The sequence below is a fragment of the Mustela nigripes genome, chromosome 2 (assembly GCF_022355385.1).
Source record: "Mustela nigripes isolate SB6536 chromosome 2, MUSNIG.SB6536, whole genome shotgun sequence".
Lineage (NCBI taxonomy): Eukaryota > Metazoa > Chordata > Mammalia > Carnivora > Mustelidae > Mustela > Mustela nigripes.
In genome coordinates this window covers 129,406,840-129,422,964 of record NC_081558.1, presented here as the reverse complement: position 1 = coordinate 129,422,964, position 16,125 = coordinate 129,406,840, and the positions used below count along the sequence as shown (strand labels likewise).

Sequence of the window (16,125 nt, the reverse complement as noted above, 5' to 3'; positions counted from 1 at the left end):
ATTATGAAACTTTACATGACAAAGAGGAACACAAAAATGAAATGCCCATATCATTTAAAAGAAATAACATCTTTGTATAACTGAAAGAAAACCTGATTAAAACAGTCAAATACAAATACTGATTTTCATGCACACAATAATAACAAAGGTCCATAAATGTACAAAATTTTTTTCTGTATTATTTTTTGATACTGTAATTTTAAATACAGTCTATGTGTCTAAGGTGCCTAAGAAGCTAGTGCTGTGAGCATTGAGAATTTGTATTAGTGTTTTTTGTTTTTTTTTTTAATTTAGATTGTCTCAGAAGGTAGAGAGAATAAAGTATTATTCTGAAAACTCTTTCAGGGTTAGGATTCTCACATTTTAAATCAACCTCATTCACCGCTGCTAATAGTACAGTTATTGATCAACAAGTATTTTTTGAGTCCCCCCAAAAGATCTGGATAACCTGATCAGTTGTACAGTATTTTGTTTAGTGTATTTATGGGTATTTCTATATCTACATATCTATATATATATACATCTAATTCTATCAATTACCATATATGTATTTATATGTGTATGTGTGTGTGTATACACACACATATATGTCTATATATAATAAGTATAAAAATAATAAGATTTTAGGAAATAAAATCATGACATTATTTTATGTTATCAGTTTTGATACAATTGAATCTGTGTTAAGACTATTAAATATATTATTGAGCTATATAATATTTTAATACTATTCTATACTATCATGTTATTTATGATTTCTATACTATTATGATATGATACAATATAATATTTATAATATAATATTTATTATATTATTCTGATTATGATATAATATAATCATATCATATCATAATTCCATGATAATATAACAATAATGTAAAAGTTCTTATAGACTTAACACTTATTAATGAAATTTTGTATTTCTGACAATTTAGGAGTTTTAGAGGCATAGCTATCATAGTCTTATTTTTTTTTCCTTCTGATAATTTCCAAGCCCTTTCAAATAGATGGAGGTGACATTTGGAGAACAAAGTGCTACAATGGATTTTTTTTGTTTCTTTTTAAAAACCTGTTTTGGAAAGAAAATAGGAATTAAAACACAAAGTGGGTTTTTTCTAAGCTGCATTTCAACAGATTAATTGCAGCATCTCTGGTTGTATTCATTTCTCCCTGTGGCCCAATTCAAGCAATGTTCTTCTGAATCTAAAGTAAAGATCATCTGTTTTTGTGTGTGTGTATTTGGGGTTTTATATAAATATCATTTTACCTTTATAAAACAAACACCTAATGTTAATAACTTCTGGTCTCTGTTAATTTTCAAATGTTTGTTGCACGGTTTAATAATTTTATTGCACAGCAAGTATAATACTACCAAAATATTTTGGTTTTGTATGTATTTAATAAATGTAACAATTTTCCTTGAATATTTTAAAACATATCTACTATAAGATGTAAAAGTCTATAATCTCATTCATATGTCACCTAGCTTGATTTTCTTGTATGTTTTTATTTATATTTGTGCTGAATAGATGATGTTGTATAGTATGATTAATGTGAATAATAATCTTGCTTTCTCAGCTACGATCTATGAGTCCTCACCTCACAAATAATGTAATTAATAACATTTAAAGAGTATCATGGTAATCATATATTCACTGAAAGAATGGTATTATAATTCCAGCTCACCATCATGTTACCTAGTGGAGCATTAATACACCATACTATAAAGTCTAGACTTTAATATGAAAGTATGTATATGCTCACATACACATTATTAGTGTAGGGTAATATTTTTATAATTAGCTGTAGTACTGATTGAAATAAGCATTATGTTGTTCTTTTCATAATCTGGTATTCTCTATTCTAACAGGTTGCTCTGTATTTTTTGTATATGTTACCACAGTATTAAATAATCAAAAGATGAATCACTAAGAAAATGTGATTAGTCTATATATCTAAATCTTTACTAATAATTAAAACTTTAAATAAAACTTCTTTTTTTTCAATAAATTTTGGTGCAAGTTGGTTGATGTCACATTTGATAAACAATTTAAACTCTGAGAATACATAATACATGATAAAGAATGGGAAAATTTTCATACAAACTATCACCGAGTATCTGAAATAGATCACTTAACTTACGCTACAGTTTCTGAAAGAAAGGCAAAGAGTCTTTGTTTGGAAATGCAAGAGAAAGTGAATGATGAGCATGGGAAGAAGGAAATACCTGAAAGATAATGAAGAGTATAGTATTCCAAAGTTATCAAGTGGTCTGGGATATCAAAATCTCCTGGTGATTTTTGGGAAATATTTCAAACTTTTAACAATATAGCATTGAAAATAAAAAAGGCAAAAAATTACTTTTTTCATTGTTGATTTAATTTTGAAAGTAGTATCAATTTTAAGAAATATATGTTGTGCCGTAAGACATGGCTATAATGAAATGATTGGAAGAAAGAGCTATTTAACTTGCCATATATTTGCCATGGTTGATTATCAGCCACATTTTCAAAACGACTGGCCACCCAAGGACTTCTTAAAAGATGGTAACAATTTTCTCTGAGTGTAATTTTCCTGTTTTTTTTAAAAAGTTATAATATGTATTTCTATATAAAAACAAACCTTCATAAAATAGTGGGACAAAAGCCATCTAGATAATGTGATCTAGAATAAGCGCCTCTGAAATGTATTTGGTCAAATTAAACAATTAAGCCTTTATACCAAACCTAAAAAGCTTGCTTTTTTTAAGGCTATCTGAAGTGGGGAATTAAGGAAGTCTGTTTATAAATAGACTATACCACAGGGATCCCTCAGATACCCACTAGTCACTAAAAGAACGCATACAGAGAGAAGACACTATATTAGGTATGAGAAACCTAAGATCCCTATCTGTCCTTAATCAGGAAGAACATTCACAAACTTTTCATCAGGCAAATAATTCAAATATTTAATATTAGAGAGATATCTTGGATCTTCTTTGAAAGTTGAATCTGGTGTTAGGTTGACATCTATTCAATTATAATTCTCTAACATCCTTCAGTTTTTATAAGAATGAGCAGATTTTTGTCATACAGCATTAATATGAATACAACATAAAATTTAAATATGTTATTAATAATTGTTGTCAAAAAATGACTCAAAGTAGAAACTAAATTGATAAGCAAGATGTGACTTGTAAAGATATTATTAACTCATATTTTAAAAACTGGCATAGATGTGGAATAGATCTCAAATATTTTCTTACAGTTAAAGAGGCAGGACATTAAAAGTAAACAACAATAAAACAACAACAAATCAGGAAAACAAAACAACTTAGCAAATCCAATGAGCAATTTTATTTGTCATTCAAAGGTGACGTTATTTCAAATTCACAGAGAAGTCTAAAGATTTTCATTTAAAGTATAAAGCAACTCTTTAAAAACACACGCTCATCCTTAAACACGTAACTATTTACATAAATGAAATATCATACTTATCATAAGTATGAGATAGTTTAGATTATGCAAGCCATTATACAGACTAGTAACTCCTAGTTGAGTCTATTATTATGTAATATGTTCATAAAAATTTGGAAGGTCTACTTTTGAAATAAAAAATAAATTATAAATAGAAATCATAAACAATGAAATAATTCTGCATTTCAGTTTACTTTTAATCATTCATGCATTTTATACTCAATGCTTAATTCTCTGATTAAACAAGAACTGATACCATCAAAGTAAAGGTAGATTTACAAGACTAAAAAATCTGTATTTGCTCATTGTTTCTATAATAGTAGAAATAATAGCAAATTTACAAAATTTTGCTACAATTTAAATGCACTAATAAAAAAAAAGGACAATTAGAAGCAAGGTGGTAAGGTTTGTAAATCAAGTTAGGAAACATAATTTTCCTTTAGATATAAAAAAAAAAAAAAACTTTGACTTTATTCTTTGCCAGTTGATAGTTTCAGATGACAAAATGTTAAGAAAAGTACCCTGTCAAACCAGACAATAAGAGAACTATTCATTTCATTTCACTTAAAAAACAAAAAACAAACAAAGAAAAAAGAAAATAAACTAAGACTAGTCAAAGACCACTTTTGTTACTCTTTTCAGAAGAGAAAGAGATTCACTGAATCGTGCATTTAAGGGTAAAATACAGCATAAAAATGTTTTCCCTTAGGGAGCACACTAGGAACATATACCACAGTGATTCCACAAGTGCTACAGTCCTTTACACAAAGTTGAATAAATTAATTATTTCCTCAGCAGTTAAAATGGGCTCAGTTTGCGTTCCCTGAATAATAGGCAGATCTTATGCATGTGTCTGCTTGCTTGCTTCATCTGTCCCATTTGCAATAACTGTTTTCCACAGAGCACCAAAGGGGCACAGCAAACAAGTGAAGGGATAACAATCCTCCTTACAGAATGAGCTTCACGGTAAGTTGCATCTCTACAGGAACATGTAAATTCAGAGCAGCTTACCTGACTCACTGCAACAAAGATGATAAAGTTTGCAAGGAGTGGAAATCATGTAATACTTCAGGGAAAAGCAGTATGCAGCTGCTGCTCCAGCCTGTAAATTGGACTGCACTGACATTACAATCAACTGTTACTGACAAAGCTCGCGAGAGTTGGCAGCAGCAACTTGATCTAGAGGCAGCCAATCTTTACTTTCTGACATCTGTTCAGAGGCTAATGGTATGAATGCAATAGTGATTCATTTACAAAAGTATTACCAGATTCATGCTTTACGATTGCAGCCGTTTATTTCAGAGTGAAGAAAAAAAAAAAAGATACAGAAGCTTCTTTAACAGAAGCTGAAACTGAACAGAGAATGCATGTGTTTTCCTTTTTAAATGCCACCAGATCTTTTAAGGTCTTTCCCCTTTTTTATAGAATATACATTTGCGGGGGGGGTGGGGGGTGGTGTTCATTTTAAGATTTAAAGACGTACACATGGTTCTAAAGAAATTTAGTACTGAAATTCTTTGTACCTTCAACCTGTGCCTTTCATGTAGTTATAAAGGAGTGCAAAAGAGAAAACTGGAAACAAAATAATTACTCTGTAAATAAAGCTATGCAAATCAAAGGTTAGTTACATTAATTGAATGAATGTCTCTGTTATGTATATCCTTCCAAGCCCTGTATCCCAATACTTATTTAAGTTCTATAAATCTCAGCATTTGTAATTTTCTGTCAGGGGTCCTGCAGGTGGTCAAATGTGATGAGAAGCCACAATTTTCTGGTCAATAAAAAAAAATACAATGAACAATTTTCAAACTCTTAAAAAGATACATCTGTCAGCAGGAAGAATATGAATTCTCAGGGATGTAGTTTTAAATTTCAGGCTTACCTTCCTTGAAATATATATTTGGGAAAATGAAAAAGAAAAACTTTTAATGCTTGATTTCTCAACACAGTTACATTCTTTATCTCTTGCAAATGATAGCTTTCACTTTTAAATCTCTCACTTTTTGGCTCACTATGGACTAATTAGTAGGCATGTAATTGTAGGTAAACCTGTTTTTGTTTTTAATACTGTGCTAAAATTTCAAACATGCAAGTGTAAGAACTGTCATTTGTTATTGATATTATCTTGTGCCAATCATTATCGTTGACAGTTACATAAATTATTTTACTTTATTCCAATAATATATGTTAAATATCATTAACTGTGTTTTTTAGATGAAGGAGCTAAGGCTTATAAAGATAAGATACTTGTTGTATATTTCACCACTAGTAGTTGTTGGAATGAAAATTTTAATTTAAATCTGTCTGATGTCATTTCATTTCAATTGCTTACAAGTTAATAGCCACTTTGGTCTTAAAAAATATCTTTTCTGCAAAAATTACTACTCAGGAGGTATTTATGAGATTAAAAAACCTCCCGATCACAATGATTTGTAAGGCCTTTAGAATATAGTTCATATAGACAACCTAGTCACATGAAAGTTATAAAATATATGGTTTACCTAAAGAAGGAAGGGCTTTTTAAAAGGTGTATAGTGACAATTAAGCAATGCTTTATAAATTGATGGGATTTCTGTTTAAAATGTAGTCATTCTGGCCTACAGCCATTACCACCTGAACACACCCGATCTCGTCTAAAATGTAGTCATTCTGGGGCACCTGGATGGAGCAATTGGTTAAGCATCTGACTTGGTTTTCAGCTCAGGTCTTGGTCTCAGGGTTGTGAGATGGAACCCCACCTGGGGATCCACACTCATTGGTATGGAGTCTGCTTGAGATTCTCTCTCCCTCTGTCTCTGCCCCTCCTGCTTGTGCTCTCTCTCTCTCTAAAATAAGAAAATCTTAAAAAAAAAAAAAAAAAAAAGGTGAAAGAGAGTTAATTGGTTTAGTAAGTGTGATTTTGTATGCAATTGTCAAAATTCTCTCCAACACAGCTCTGCTGCACTGTTTTCGGTGCTGGAGTGGCTTATTCTCACATCTGACAGTTGTCAAGGGATGTTTTTGGTTGTGAATTTCGGCAGAACATTTTTCCATTTTCCTCATATCGACTCCCCGTGTAAAATATATCACGTATATACACATATTTCCTTTTCATCATTAAATAGAAAGCTAAGCAATAAAATAATCTGTTATAAGCATATTTTTTTTAAGTTTTTATTTATTTGACAGAGAAGGAGGGAGAGAGAGAGACACTACACTCATGAGCAGGGGAAGAGGGAGAGGGCAGGCTCTCCGCTGAGCAAGGAGCCCAATGTCCGACTTGATTCCAGGACACTACCCTGGGATCAGGACCTGAGCCAAAGGAAGCCACTTAACCGACTGAGCCACCCAGGAGTCCCAGCAGATATTTATTTTTAACACATGTTTGAATTGGCCAACTAGCAATATCAACTGACTACAAAAACTGGCTATTTTTTCCTCAACTCAGCATTTTTGCTTCAGTGGGCCACCTTTACCTACAACTGCCCCTTTAGTTTGTTTTCTCAGATTTCTCAACTATGCCACATTACCTGATGCATTATTTCATTGCATTTTTTTCCTCCTGTTTTATTTGAGGGTCTCTTTCTTTGTGGCTCAACATACAACAGCTGTTTTACTTCTGTGACATCACCTTTTTTTTTTTTTTTGTACACATATATCCAGCGGATCATGTGGGTCGAATTCCGTGAGAGTCTTTTTTCAGGGTTAGGGAAGTGTTATTCTGCTACTTGTCACCGTGGATGATGAAGATCATGTTGCTGTCAGGTATGCCTCGAAAGTGACATTGCTAAAATACCATAAGACTGTTGACAAGCATTAACATTGCTCAGATTTTGCAAGCATATATGCTGAAGCTCTGGAAAGACAGCCATTATGGTCTTGACTCTGCTCATTTGCAGTTAGCCTATGAGGCTGGCTTTTTGCTTCTAAGCTTTTATTGTAACTTAGTTACTATGGGCTGTTTCTTTCTAGATAGCAGCACTCAAGGAGATTTGAAAGAGTGGGAAATACTAATCCCATATTATACATTAGTCTTCCTTAGGCATATATTGATGTCATAAGATACCTTAATCTTTTATTAATCCTCTGTATGTTGTTGTCATTTTTTTTTGACAAGAATAATACCTTCTCTAAAGAAAATATGGATTATAAAAAGTATATATCTACATTTTACGTATCACAGAGATGAAAAAGATCATTTGCTGTTCATTCTAGCCTTCTAAAAAGGTATGCATATAATTATAGAGTTATATATAGCAATAGTCAAATAGGTATCATAAATTTGTTTCCTGCTTTTTATTTTATTTCATCATATTAATTGTTATTAAGTACTTTGAAGACTGAGTGATGTATTATAGTTAGCATACCATAATTTATTGTACCATTTATTATTTTAATGATAATAGTTTTAAATAAAAACTGTAATTTGCAAACACTGTGCTAAGCAGCTTAAATATATTAACTCATTTAAAGCTCAAAACATTTTTTTTTAAGATTTTATTTATTTATTTGACAGAGAGAGATCACAAGTAGCCAGAGAGGTAGGCAGAGAGAGAGAGAGGAGGAAGCAGACTCCCTGCTGAGCAGAGAGCCCAATGTGGGGCTTGAACCCAGGACCTTGAGATCATGACCTGAGCCGAAGGCAGAGGCTTAACCCACTGAGCCACCCAGGCACCTTTTAAATAAGTATAATTATTATCCTTATCTTACAGTGGAAGAAACTTAGCCACAGAGGGTTTCATACAGGTAATAAAAGTATTTTCTAATATATTTTTTTGTAAACACTATTACAATTGACATTTTTGTGCATGTATACTGAGGAATAACTTTTCTTAATTTATTTTCCTAGATGTGGAATAACTGAATATGACTCATACAAAGTAGCTGTTTTTGTTTGTTTTGTTTGTTTTTTGTTTTTGTTCTTCTTTTTTTGTTGTTGTTTTTCTTTTTTCTTTTTTTCTTTTTTTTTTTTTTTCCCCAATCTTCTGAGATTCTCCATGGACTGTTTCCAACAGTTTGGGCAAAAAGGGGACCTCTGAATCAGAATAAATCTGAGAAAGTCTCTGGAACTAAGAGACTATATATTCATACCTGGATATGATGGGTGTTTAAATGTGGATTTCTGGACAGATTTTAGAAGTAGGCTTAGCCCTGCAAACAATAAAATTATTTAAGAGTTGGTGGCAACCAATGGGGTATGTGGGTGGCTCAGTAATTAAGCGTCTGCCTTCAGCTCAGGTCATGATCCCATGGTCCTGGGATGGAGTCCCACATCTGGCTCCCTGCTTGGCAAGAACCCTGCTTCTCCCTCTCCCTTTACCCTCCCCCCTCCACTTGTGTTTCCACTCTTGCTGTCTCTCTCTCTGTGTCAAATAAATAAATAAATCTTAAAAAAAAAAAAAAAAAGAGTTGATGGCAACTCATATGAAAGTGCCCACAGGTGATTAGAGATGCAACAAAGGTCTTTGGGAGTTAAGGAAGACTGAAAGATGGGGCGTCTGAAGTAGCCCTGTGCTATTTAAGGGACATACAGGGATTTTGTGTAAAAGAGTTTTGGAGAGAGGTTTATATGCAACCAAGAGTCTGGTTAGGATCTTGAAACCTAGACTCGAAGAAGATAATTAAAATCAAGAAAAATTCATGGCTTCTAAGGTTATGTGGTACCAAGCTGATTTTTATGGAAGTTGCAAGGCAGGAGAATCAAAATAAGGAAATACACTTCGAAGTTAAATCACACAGTGCTTGAGCAAGGAAAGAAAAACTCATTGTTTTAAGCACGAAGAAAGAGAGAAAAGGAACAGCAACCTTCTTTGTTTAGAATCTGATTTATTGAAGTGGCTTAAATTTACTCTTGCCCAACATTTGATTAATCCTAGAGTTCTACTTTCAGAAAAACTGTACAGTAACATGCCACAGAATCGACCAAGGGCTCTTTAAACATCCTGATTCCTAAAAAGAATCATGCTGGACTTTGGCTTTAGTAGATCTTCGATGGGATCTTCTAAACTAGCCTCTTACAAACCATAAGAGATGCTGAACTCTAGGACACAAACCGAGGGTTGCTGGAGGGGAGATGGTTGGGATGCGGTGGGTAACTGGGTGATGGGCAGGCATTAAGGAGTGGACTCGATGTGATGAACACTGGGTGTTGTATGCAACTGATGAATCACTAAATTCTACTTCTGAAACTAATAATACAGTATATGTTAACTACATTGAATTTAAATAAAGAATTTTAAAAAATAATTAAATAAACTAGCTTCCTATATGGGGCTGATTGAGCAAGTTCACAGATCCCACTCTAGGAGGCAGAGTCTCAGGCTTGGGCTCCTCAAGAAATTGTTACCCCCCTATCATATGTATCCTTATCTTTTCCCTCCTAGCCACTTATGTGCCATTACCTTTAAATTTAAGCTAATTTGGAAACAATGTTAAATATAGTGTTTTGTAGTAGGCTTTCATATAACTGATGCTATCAAATATTTCTCTTCAACTTAATTTCATTGCCTGTATTTTAATCGTTTCTAAGGTTGTACTATTATTTTATTAATTCATTTTTGTTGTAAAAGTGGATTGCTTTAAATTTATCAGGGGAATAGTAATATAAAAGTGAACATAACAATTGTAAATATTTTTATACATTTCTTATTTTTCATGGGATAATTACTTAAATCAGAATTGTTCAAAAGTAATGTGCACTTTATGACTAAGTTTGTATGACCAGCTACCTCCACAAAATATTATCAATTTATATTTCCACTGCAATTTAAGAACATGTTCCTTTTCTAATGCTCAGAAGAAAACTGATTATTATTTTCCCATTTCACATGATAAATAATATTGGTATGTTTAATTCAGTTGCTTACTGATATGATTGACTATGTATTTTCTTTTCTTAAATATTTATTTATTTTAGATTGAGAGAGAGAGATTGGGGAGAATGGTAGAGGGAGAGGGAGACAGAACTTTGAGCCAAGTTCCTGCTGAGTGTGGAGCCTGACACAGGGCTCAGTCCCAGGACTCTGAGATCGTGACCTGAGCTGAAATCAAGAGTTGGATGCTCAACTGACTGAGCCACTCAGGTGCCACACAACTATGTATTGTCATGTGTTTATTAGTTTTCTGAAATGTAATTTTTACTTAGATATAATTTCAAATATGTGGAAAAGTTTCAAAACTGTGTAAAGAACTCTCAGAGACCTTTACTCAGATTCCCATGTTACTATTTTAACCCATTTTCAAGATCATTCTCTTTCTTCATATGTATGTATAGAATAATATATGTATATAGACACATATGTGTCTATAATTTTTTTCTGAATTATTTCAGTGTTATTTGCAGTCTTCATAATCCTTTATTCCTAAATAATCCTCTAAGATCTATGGAAATCTACCTGCCTCTGGCAGTAGATGTAAGTGAGTCCGATCAGCAGTCTGACAAATAGAACACCAACTAAATAACTCTGCTATTGAGGGACAATTTTAACTTTAAAAAGGGCCACCAGTAAATGGAGAATGAGTAATATGCTAGAAACAAAAAATTTGGCAAAACCTGATGAACATACTGAGTCAGACAAAAATTTACAATTGATGTCAAAATCATCAGATGTATGACTGATGAAGAACTGGGGATATTTGATATTCCTAAGAACCCACACAGAATACATTCAGAAAATTCATAACTTAAGCAGGGGGGTCAAATTTAGCCTCATGGATGGTGGGATCAGTCGAATACTGAGCATAGCACAATACTTAGTCTACCTAAAAAATTTTAAGTTGCGTGTTTTATCATCAAGCTTTAAAATATGATTTAATATGAAACAAAGAAAATAAATTAAAAAATAAAATACATCACAATAAAGTAACCAGCAACTCCCAAAAGTGGGTCGCTTGGGCCTGGCCATTTCTTTTTCTTTTTTCTTTCTTTTCTTTAAATTTAATTTTTTTTTTTTCAGTGTTCCAACACTCATTGTTTATGGACCACACCCAGTGCTCCATGTAGGGCCTGGTCATTTCAACAAAACTGAAGAAAGATTCAGTTACGAAGACTGGGTAGTATGTAAGGGATGTAATCAGATACAGTGCATGGTGAAGACTAGCAATGGGTTCTTGAATATTAGAAAGGATATTTTGGGGGTCAGTTTTGAAAATCTGAATAATTATTGGTGTTACATTAGATGAGCATAATCGTGGTAAAAATTCTTGATTAAAAGAAGTGGGTCACAGAACACTATGAAAATATGATGCCACTGTGGTTTGTGCACATAACACACACACACAAAGATTCTAAAGGATAAACATTAAGATATTAACAGTGGTTGTTGTTGTACAGTGAGTATATATAATACTTCTAAATGTTTGCTGCTCTCTGTTTTCTAGTTTTCTGTAATGCAAAACTATTGCTCCTATAATCCTATAATTATTATTTATATATGACTAGACTGAAAGTCAAATCTAAATAACAGTTAAAAAATTCCACCTTGGGACACCTGGGTGGCTCTGTCGGTTAAGCCATTGCAGCTCAGGTCATGATCCCAGGTCATGCAGCTCAGGTCATGATCCCAGGGTCCTGGGATTGAGTCCTGCATCAAGCTCCTTGTTCAGCAGGGAGCCTGCTTCTCTCTCTGCCTCTACCTGCCACTCTGCCTGCTTGTGCTCTCTCTCTCTCTCTCTGATGAATAAATAAATAAAATCTTTAAAAAAAAAATTCCACCCTGAACTTTTCTAATGATTTAGCTTGTGTTAACGGGTTCAGAGAATTGGAAAGAGGAAAAACTACCCATTTGATAATATTAAAATATACAAACTTCATGGCAAAATAAGTTAAAGACAACAAAAAGAAAAAAAAAAAAAAAGAAGAAGAAGTTGCAGTTTGAAGAAGCGGACCTAGTAGATTTTAGGATGGGTAAGGTAAAAGAACTAACAGGAGCGGGGTGGTTTGGGGAGCCATCTTAAAGAGTACACATGTTGTGGAGTTGTGTGTCTAAGAAAGCCTTTTGGAATGGATGATGTTTGCAGTGAGGTATAAATCTCTCCTGAGAATCCTTGAGTTTTTTAGTACAGACTAATATGGTTTTTCAATGATTCTGTAACAAATGTGTGTGTGAGTGTTGTTACGCAATGATTCTGGAGCAAACGTGTACATGAGTGTGCGTGCGTGTGTGTGTGTGTGTGTGTGTATAAGTAGTAGATAAACACTGGCCGCACAATATGCAGAGTGAGGCCTGAGATGGAAAAGACAGAGATTTATGGTCTATACAATAAAACAGTTATGTTACTATATTTCTGAGGTGGGAAATTATAACCTTTTGCTTTCTTCATTTCCATAACTTGAAAATGTTCCCAATTTGCATGTAACATGTTTAAATCAAAAATAAGCTTCATAGAAAATAATTGTGATCATTATAAGAGCATATTTTGGAATCATTCAGTGACTTCTGAGACAAGAGTTAAAAAAGAGCTACCGCTAACACCTTCCCTGGCAGAATCTTGCCTTCATTCCCAGGATCATCCCTCCTCAGCTCTCCCTTATCCCCAAACTTAGAAGTCTATTGTGTCTTCTTTTCTTTCCCTTCATCCTCTTTGCAGTATTTCCAGATACTTCTGTCTACTTTTTAGAAACAAAAACAAAACCTTATTTTTATCACCTCAGGATGACTTTTCAAATACCAGCACTTAAATCTAATTTTTGGAGAGAGTAGGGAGAAAGAGAGGCAAAAGCCACAATGTAGATGACTGAGATTCACGTTTGTTGTGCAACCGGAGTACGAATGGGATGCCAAGATAGCCTGACATTTAGCAAAGTGCCGGATCGCTGGGACATTATTGCAGTTACTAAATATAATCAGACAAATAATAATTAATCTTACCATGTCCTAGTACCATCTGGATCTTAATATTGTTTTCCAGTCTGTTCGTATCTGGTGATCACATTCACAGAATAATTTGACCATATAAAGAAAACTTATTCAGAGTATATTCTTAAATATTGAGAAGCTTATTTTGGCCATGAAAGACTTAAAATAATTTGCTTCTTCCAAGCAATGGTTCTACCTTTGATTTCTTCCCTAAACCCATCAGGTGGCACTTTAGTTCTTCTCTGTGCAATCATTTCTCTGATGTCAAATGTCTGGTTTTGTTTAAATAATCAACATGACATAAAACATAAATTAGTACTGCTAATCCCAATAAACATAAAATGAAAGGCAACCTCTTTCTAGCCTTACAAAGTATTCTGCCATACATAGATTAGAGATACCTAACTTATTTTTATTCAGTAACTATTAAACTCAAGGACGTAAAAGTTTATGTAAATCTGTATCACCAGGCATAGAAAAGGCTCAAAGAGCCCTCAGTGGAGACTATGTGCTTCTGTTTTATCTATTTTGTTCGATTTTGGGGAAAATCGATTTTGGGGAGAGCATGTAATAAATTATCATATTGTTACATAGCTATATTTTATAGTTTATAAATGTACATAACCAGAAAATATTTTAATTTTTATTGCTAATCATACTGTTCCCCAAAGCACAATAAAATTGTATTGCCAATAATGATTAGAGCCACTCTTCACACTTGGTCTTACAAAAGTAAGAAATGCCCTGCTTCTGTTATAATAACTGTCAGTGAAGGATTTCCAGAAGTAGCAATGTCCACATACAGGAGCAAACGCAACCACCATTAAGGGTAGTTACCACGATCTTGAGGAGGGGTGGCCATATCGCAAGAATATATTACTTTTGGAACAAGGATGTGAAAATTGAAGGATGGGTACTTAGTCTCTTCCTCTTTCTCTTCCTCTTCCCTTTGATATCACTCAAATAAACAGTCATTTTGAAGTGAATGTAGTAGCCATTGATTACTTCAGTTAAAACATCTGAGCAGGCCAGCGTAAGTGGTTAGAGAAAAAAAAGAGAGGGCATGCTTTTAGAGTAAATACCTTACCATACTTTTCTTCCTTTCTTTCTTCCTTCCTTTCTTCCTTTCTTCCTTCCTTCCTTCCTTCCTTCCTTTCTTTCTTTCTTTCTCTCTTTCTTTCTTTCTTTCTCTTTCTTTCTGTTATTTGTTTGTTTGTTTGTTTGTTTTGGAAGTTTGCAAGTCATTTCTTTCAGAATTTTGTGTTTTGTCTCCTGAATCAATAAATGCTATACAAAACAATGTAAAAATGGCTACCATTTTCCCTCCCCTGACCCCCCCACCTGGGGATAATCCCCTGGGCCATTTAACTCAGGAATTCTCCAGATTTGGTCCAGCAAATGAGGTTGAGTGACACTATGGCCCCTTGAATCCTCAGAAGTGTTCATCTGGGGTGGGGGAGAGCTTCAGGAATTCGGAGGTTGACTGAGTTATGAAGATGGATTAATGGTTTTGGGAGAAGAGAAAGTGCCTGGAACAAGAGAATGCTCCAAAGAAAAGGGGGTCTAAAGTGTTCAAGGTTCCTTCTTTTGTCTCAAAAATGACATTTATTCAAAGAAAAAAAAAATGACAAGATGTCCACCCCTTGGCTCCCTTTCCTCCCTACTCCTGCTCCTCTTCAGCCTCCCAGACTGAAACCTGGGTGGGAGTAGGTAGCAGAACATCCCCTCAGATGAAGTCAGTGACACTGAAGGACAGCTCCTCAGTGGAGGTGTTGTAGAAGATCTCAATGTCTTGAAGAGTATTCTTGTCTTCCTCTGTCACCATGTTACTAGCCACACCCTTATGGCCAAATCGTCCACCATGGCCGATTCTGTGGATATGGTTTTCCCTGTTGGTTGGAAGGTCATATTTGATGACGAAAGAAACCTGTTGCTCATCAGTGCCTCCGGCCTAGGTCGGGGGAGAGGACACGTCAGCATGAGAGCAAGGAAGGGACACAATCAAGCCAGAATGTACTGGAGTGAGTGTAGGCAGCCAAAGGAAGGCAAAGGAAACAAACATGCCCTCCCCCCCAGCAACCTCAGGCATGCCTGATTTTCTTCCAAATTGCTACTTTCCTGAACTGAGGGGCTTGATCAGACCACCTGGAGAGGGAATCAGCTTGGATTTACATAGTTTCTTAAGTTAATCTTCTTGTGGCACCCTCTTGTATTTGAGTTAATAAAATGGACATAATTTTATCTTTGTATTCTGAGCACCTTGCAAATTCCTTGGCATACAGTAAATAGTGTATAAAATGTTGGTAGTTGTTTGAATGTACAAATGAATGTATAAAACATATACAACAATCTACTCAAAACTGTTTAAATGTACAGTGTGCCTATTTCTCTAAGAGTTTCATTGTTAGAAAGAGAAACTACATTTTTTTTTTTTTTAATAACAAATGTTTCCTAGCACGGAGGATACCTTTAAAGCCTCCAACTGTTCCTCGTTATCTACTACAGGAATTTGTCAGTATCTTTCCTGAGGTGTTTTATGAACACCTTCTATTCCAGCTGGATACACTCAATGCAGCAATTTATTTAAAGGTCAGTTGGGTGTCTTTTGTCTAAGGAATGCAATAGGAGATTTGGATGATCAAATTCAACACATTCAGGAACTAGTCAGGTATATTCCTGAGGTGGTAGGAATGCCGATTATGGTATTATGAAACATAATTGCAAAGAGAAACTTCGTGGAATGTATAGGTACAATGTAATTATCACTGAAATCCACACCTTACTATTATTGCTTTGTGGAAGATTTGTGTAAAATTTCACCACCCCGAATTTAA

General features: G+C 34.1%; 1 protein-coding gene and 1 non-coding gene across 2 annotated transcripts in view; both read right to left on the bottom strand.

Annotated features, from left to right (window-relative positions):
* The window catches only part of BCHE (butyrylcholinesterase), a 58,870-nt gene extending 54,300 nt beyond the window's left edge, over positions 1-4,570 (bottom strand). Inside the window, exon 1 of the mRNA XM_059388066.1 lies at positions 4,467-4,570. Coding sequence (XP_059244049.1) covers positions 4,467-4,515 — 49 coding nt within the window. The 5' untranslated portion in view covers positions 4,516-4,570. The remainder of the gene's footprint in view (positions 1-4,466) is intronic.
* Positions 4,571-15,314: 10,744 nt separating this feature from the next.
* LOC132012740 (small nucleolar RNA SNORA67) lies at positions 15,315-15,459 on the bottom strand. The gene has a single exon (XR_009402722.1). It is a non-coding gene; the product is annotated as a small nucleolar RNA SNORA67 (small nucleolar RNA).
* Between the last annotated feature and the right edge of the window lie 666 nt (positions 15,460-16,125).